General features: G+C 41.9%; 1 protein-coding gene across 1 annotated transcript; it reads left to right on the top strand. All coding sequences in view use genetic code 11, as the record gives it.

Annotated features, from left to right (window-relative positions):
* Positions 1-548: 548 nt before the first annotated feature.
* Positions 549-2,830, top strand: EGR_09208 (hypothetical protein; the record flags this gene model as incomplete). The annotated part of the gene is made up of 2 exons (XM_024498457.1): positions 549-714; positions 2,601-2,830. The coding sequence occupies 2 exons, from the start codon at positions 549-551 to the stop codon at positions 2,828-2,830; spliced, it is 396 nt and encodes a 131-aa protein (XP_024347124.1).
* Positions 2,831-6,391: the final 3,561 nt, after the last annotated feature.

Below are 6,391 nucleotides of genomic sequence, written 5' to 3'. Positions count from 1 at the left end.
TTTACGAAGTCGACTGAGAGCGCAGAAATCGGCACATCCTTGGGGCCGCTTGCCACTGCCATCAATGTAGCTCCCCAAAGCTTTCTTGAAGTCGAAAGGAATCATATTTCTAGAACAGAAAATGTATTTTCGAAGTACAGAAGGGCTGAGGAGCTACTGGAATGGCCTAAAGGTCATGCTAGCCATTGGAAGCGAAATTGCTAGGCCTTGAGCACCCACTTAACCAAAAAAAAAGAATAAAGCAAAGTATTACAGCTCCACTCCGAGCAAAGTCGTGTATCGGAGAGACACAATTATGCCTTTTAATATGGCACATCATTGTTCCAATACACTTTTTAATGGCAAATGGGCAGATTGGCCAATCTGGCCACCAGGAGGACATCATTCATCCTCATGGAAATAAACTGTCTGTCCTCCAAGGGGTTTTGGTCGTTTGTAGTCTCGCTTTATTACGATACAAAATTGCCTCCTCTAAACACTTTTTGAGATCCTAGGGTCTGAGATCAGATGTAGTGGTAGGCAATACTAAAAACAACGAAATCCATTCGATGAGTAATGATGATGATGATGATCTGTCCATTTCATATATCAACGAAGTGTTTGTTGAGAAAGACCTGAACGGAGGCGACACAGAATGTGATGTCTTTCAGATTCTTGATCATATAGAACGCGGTGGGGGCGAAGGAGACCCTTCGCTTTGTGCTATGAAAGTGGGTGATCAATTTGTCAACTATGTTTTAAATGAGGAACGAATGTGGAAGCATCAGCGCTGCATGAAGTTATCACTGGATCCTTTCTGAAAATTTCTTAATTCAAGAAGTAGGGATAATGATTGGAGAAGCATTTGAATTTTATTGTACAAATGGAATAAAAGAAAAGAATTTGGGACATTTTACCGCCCACTTTCTTAGTGTACCTATGGGAAATGCACTCTTGCTTGCCAGTTGATTTGGGTGGTTCGAAGAATTACACACGACAATTTGCTCCAGGAAGACACCACAAGTTGCTGCAACTTTTAAATAAGTAGCATATTCTCCCTTAATTATCAACACGGCCTTTGAGAAACTGCTTTTACAAAAAAAACGTAATTTTATTCATGCTATTCTCGTACACTTACCAGACAGTTGTGAAATAAACCGTTCAAAGTTGCCGTTTTCGTGTTTGTCCGTCAGGAAGCATCCTTTTACCTTTGACTAAAGTACAGCAGACGGAGAACTGTCTATCAGCGCAAGGTGGAGCTACATTTTGCTCATGGTTTTTAACCACAGGTCCTGATTATGTTGGTAGAAAGAATTGGATATCTTAATGAACAGAGAGCTCAAATAGCCTTGATGGTGTCATAAGCCGTCAAAGCATCTTAACGGCACTATCGCCAAGATGTAGAAGGAAGGGGGGCCTAAGAGTTGTTTTTTGAGAAGATAATGCCGGCTAAGGGCACGATTCGCATGCTAATTGTACTCTGTAGGACATTTGGATGAAAGTATAACCCATGTAATTAGATTGGAGAATATGGGGAATCTCCAAGTATTTCTCATCTCCCTCTTCATTTGTCGGCTATTTTGACGGATGACATCGACTTCTGTTGGTCATTTTCAATTTCTCTTACAGTGAAGTTTAGCAAAATGATTGTTGTTTTAACCATACACACGCAAAACATATGCATTTTCTGGCTCTCTCGCCGAGCTGTTTTTGTGCCCTCCACGCTACTAGTCTCCTAGCTCTTACCAGCATTGGTATTAGAGCTGACTTCTGTGGTAGGATACCATAGTTTGGCCCTACAACGAAATGCCTTTGTGCCTTCAATAAATATATTCCAGAAGAAGAGTAATCATGTCAATTGCTGGCCAGGAACCATATTAAAGCGTCACCAAAGTAGGGCCTCTGTGGTACGTGACCGAAACTGTGATCTGCCTAGACTCAAGCAGGAGCAACACCAGATTTAAATTAATAGCGCCGATCTTCAAAGACCTACTCACGATATTTTTATGAACAGAGTGATTGATAGGCACAATTAAAGGACACAATAATCCTTGTTGTTTTCAAGTGGATGTTGTTATGACAAGTCATACTTATTACAGACAGTTACGGAGTTTTTAGGAATCGCGCCTAACTTTACGATGTAAACTGATATAAATCAACTGATATAGTGTCTTCATGCTTTGATGCTAATTTACCACATTACCTTTGTTCCTTTCTCGCTAGTGATTCCAATCCAATAAAAAACTCGCGACTGACAAAGTAGGAGAGACTAGAAAGCGCCTTAACGGATGTTAGTTTTAATGGATTATTTAACTAACTGAGCTTTTCAACCTCCGCCGCTTGTTTATCGCGATGGTAGTATGGGATTCCACTTATGCCATGTGCCACATTAAGCAATACCTTGGGCGCCTTAGATGCACACACGTCCGACAACACCTACTGCTGTGTACCACTCGCGTTCATTAAGAGTGAGCTAGTTGAATACCCTGTTAACCACCTTTTAATCGACTCGGATTGGACCCAAAACAACCCCTAACTCTCTCCTCGCCGGCGCTCCTACATTGATTGGTTCTTCCCCGGAGCCCGCACTTGTTTTCGCCGCCGGCGTGGCCACCCGTGAGCCAGCGGTTTATTGGTCGGTGGTAGTGGCCGTGCTGACGATGCCGAGTTGAGGCGATTGATTCACACACAGAAAATGGCTCGTGCTCATCGCAGGGGTGTACTGTCCGCCTCCGTCTTCATCCCCAGCGGCACCTGCTTGGGCTCTGCTTCCTCTCTCTGCTTCAGATGCTTCCTTGCTGCTCTCGTAGAACCCCGGAATGATGACCGAGAGCCTTTTGTGGTGAGTTGAGCTTTGTCTGTCCCTCTGGCATCTAGTCGAAACTGGTTGAACTGCTAGTAGTACAGGATGGCTGGGAGGTGGGCGAGATAGAGATATATGTATGTATAGAGAGAGATCATTTTGACAGTTTATTTTAAAAAAGTTCAGATGGTGCAGATGACTCACGGGATTTGGAGATAAAAAAAGCCTTTTGACTGAGAGACTTTTTAAAGGACGTACTTTTATGGCTATCTCTTTTTTACTGCGTGAGGCGCTATTTGGTTAGTTTCAAAAGTCCAGTTGACCCATTTTCATTGCACTTTGACTTATTGATGTTGACGCTTTTGTCTTTTCTTCAATCAAACATATCTCAGCACACTGAAAATTTAATTTAAGTGTATTTCCCATCAATGTTGGGTAACTGATGCAGTTAAATGAACTTTTGGCAAGAATTTGTTCGACATTTGAAGTACATTTTCCTTCCTCCTTTAAGTTAATAATTATTTACTAAAAACCATGGCTTCATGTAGGGGACGAATGGTCAGTTGACTTGCCGCATAGACAGCGTGTCGTGATGTGTTTCGGTGAAACTGATAGTGTGTGAATTTGACATTTTCTTAATTACAATTTATGCAAAAGTCGATTCATGGAACATGCTACAAGGCGTGAATACTCACGTCAACAGGTCTAACGGGTCTATGAGGATTCACAAGGTGGCGTTTATGCGGCACTTTCAGAAGTATGGCATTTAAACCTAGTGAAGGCATTTTATAATCAGATGATAGTTTTGTAACGCTTTGCGACTTCACAGAAGGCGAAAGTGGCCAAAATACTCGGACAACGTATGCAATGTCGACCTAGAGAAGGGATTTGGGGCTACTGGCATGGGCCTAAGAGGACAGACCTCCCGGTAAAAGTACAATGGCGGAGATCTGAAGGGGCTCCTTTACCGAAACTGAGCCGTGAAAAAGCACTTATCGCACAAAGCTTATTTCCGATCATACCTTTTCAAATTTTGCTCCACAGACCCATGATCTCCACATCTGGATTATTTGTAACTCTAAATTGTTCCATTAAGGGCCAACAAGAATCGATGAAATTTATCTGTACTAATCACCTAAACTATGCCTGATGCAGCCTTGTAACTAAAAATTTTCTGTTTGATTAGAGTAATTTTATTAGATTTCAAGATGTGGTCTGATTCCAGGAGTGAGTGTGGTGATTGACGGAGTTGTAGAGCCCATCCCCCATCGTTTGTATTCGACTGGTGTCTGATTGACTGACCGCTGAATTTCAAACCTCTATAATTCCATCCACCAATTTGTAGGGGGTGTCTACCCACTTTTAGTCTGTCGGTCAGAGCATCACGTTGCTTCCTCTTGTTTAAAATTCGGTTTTAAACTATTTCTCCATTGCGTCCATCTTCACAGAGCCACTCCGCTGGGCACCTTCTATCTTCTAATTTCATGTGACGATTTTGTACATTGGTTTGATTTGTCTCCATGCTGTTACATTAAATGGAAGTCTTTCTTCCAAGACTTCATTCTGGCAGGATTTTCAAATAGTTGTGTGATCTTTAAGTGATAGATACGTCGAACCTTATTGACAGTTAGCGTGTTGTCATCATTGCTCAGCTTAGTTCGAGGGCTAGCCAAACAATTTATTGGGACACCATTCACGATTAATGTCAAATTTTTACTCAGAGACCGGGAAATCCCATACTTCGTCATGGTTTTTCAACAAACTCGAGAGATAAACACAGGTCGAGATACGTTTGGAATGGCTGAGATAAAACTTAGCCCAAATCCAATGTCAGATCCCTTGCACTCTTAAACGTGGTAATGTCTGCTCGATGGGAGAATCTACTCATTTCATATCTGGTCTAAGCATTAGTGGATAATGTTTACATTTCATTAATTAATTAAAAGGAAATCCAATGCTTACGGATTTTCCTTTGATTTAAAATAACTCAAATTTAATATTTGGGTGAGTAGGTCAGATGCCGGTCTTTTGATGTGAATGGCTTCAGTGGTTTCCGTGTATGAATTTGGCAGACAGAATTCTCGCTTGTAAGCACCCATCCTGGAATGATGGGGTACTTTTGAAACATTTGAGTTACCCTCGAAATTGTTACATTGAAGATGTCCATTGCGGAGGTCTAAAAAGCCCTGGGTGGTGAAATGCTATAAAGAAGACGGACGATTACAGTGGGACATGGTGCTTAAAGAAGTCGATTGTTTTGGATTTGAGGATCCAGATCAAAGTTGATTTCAATAACTGGTATATCGGGTTTGTGTTTTATGGACCATGCTTACACCAGTAGAATTAAAACAGTTGGTAATTTTTGATTAATTTACCCCAAAATAAGGCCTTTTGTTCGCCTACGGAGGTATAATGAGAAAAATAGGTTGTGGAACACTATATGGTAAAAACTTAACTACTGCAGTAAGCCTCTACATGCATTTTACTTTTTAAAATAGCCACCATAACATTTTGTGGTCCTTGTCGAGTGCAATGCGGGCTTGCTGCGAATTTGAATTTATGCGAAGTGTTAGTTTTCGGGAGGGACAACGAACCGGGTTCTGAGCACATCTGAGTCCATTCAGTTTTTTCTCCCAATTGCTAACTTTGATCTCAAGTGTTATGGTTTAAGGCAGGGAAAAGGTGGTGCAAGCCACTCGGAGGGATGCTGTGAGGGGAAGAGGTAGAGTGAGGATGGGGGTGAATTGGCACCTCCCTTCCATGAGGAAGAGCAAACCCACGCGCGGTTGCGCTAACATTGCGCTATGCGATGTGGGATATTCGAGTGTCTTACGCGGATAGGAGTAGGGATGAGAAGAGGACTTTCTTTCGATGGATTGCCCCGTCCTGACTGTGTATGTCGTATCAAGTGCATAGATGTCAGTCGTGTTTTATATTCTGCAAGTAAAAGATAGTGTCTGTAGTCGACCACTACCACCACACATCCACCCACACATACACACACACACACAAACAGAGATAGATACAAACAATAAGGAGTCTTGTGGAGATGGTATGGTGCGTGCCTTAGAAGGGTGCAATGGACAGTGAGCGGATGGTCTGGGGATAACTAGTGGTAAGTTTGGTCGTTTGATGAAAGTTACAATAAAAAAGGGACTTTATCACAAGTACTTTGCTTTTAAATAACGCGAATGCGATGAGGAACGAATAGTTAGTATTTGGGGCTTATAGCCACCAGTTATTACATGTCATGTGGTTGAGACTTATTTAGTGAGGCTCCATCACTACCTTCCAAATTGATGTGGGTGCGTGCAAACTTTTCATCATTCCTGTCAGAGTTACGCTAATCTCAAACTGTTTCGGTGCACAGTATTAAGTAATTCTTCAGGAACAAGGACTAAATATCTTCCTGCTGTCACACTTCCCCCAGATGGTTTCGAAACTTGACGAGAAATTTCTGCAGCTTCAAGATAAGCTTTAAATTCGCAAGCTGGATAGAGTTTAGTCAACATTTGATGCTAATTTAAAGTAAGAGGAAAGTTGTCCAAGACAGTAAAAGGTGCCGTGTTGATGCACCTACGCACACGCACACTTGGTAGTGCTTGCATT

Source organism: Echinococcus granulosus, assembly GCF_000524195.1.
Source record: "Echinococcus granulosus chromosome Unknown EG_S00137, whole genome shotgun sequence".
In the NCBI taxonomy this organism is placed as follows: Eukaryota; Metazoa; Platyhelminthes; class Cestoda; order Cyclophyllidea; family Taeniidae; genus Echinococcus; species Echinococcus granulosus.
Note: the sequence above shows the minus strand (reverse complement) of the source record. Positions and strands in the feature narration are given on the sequence as shown.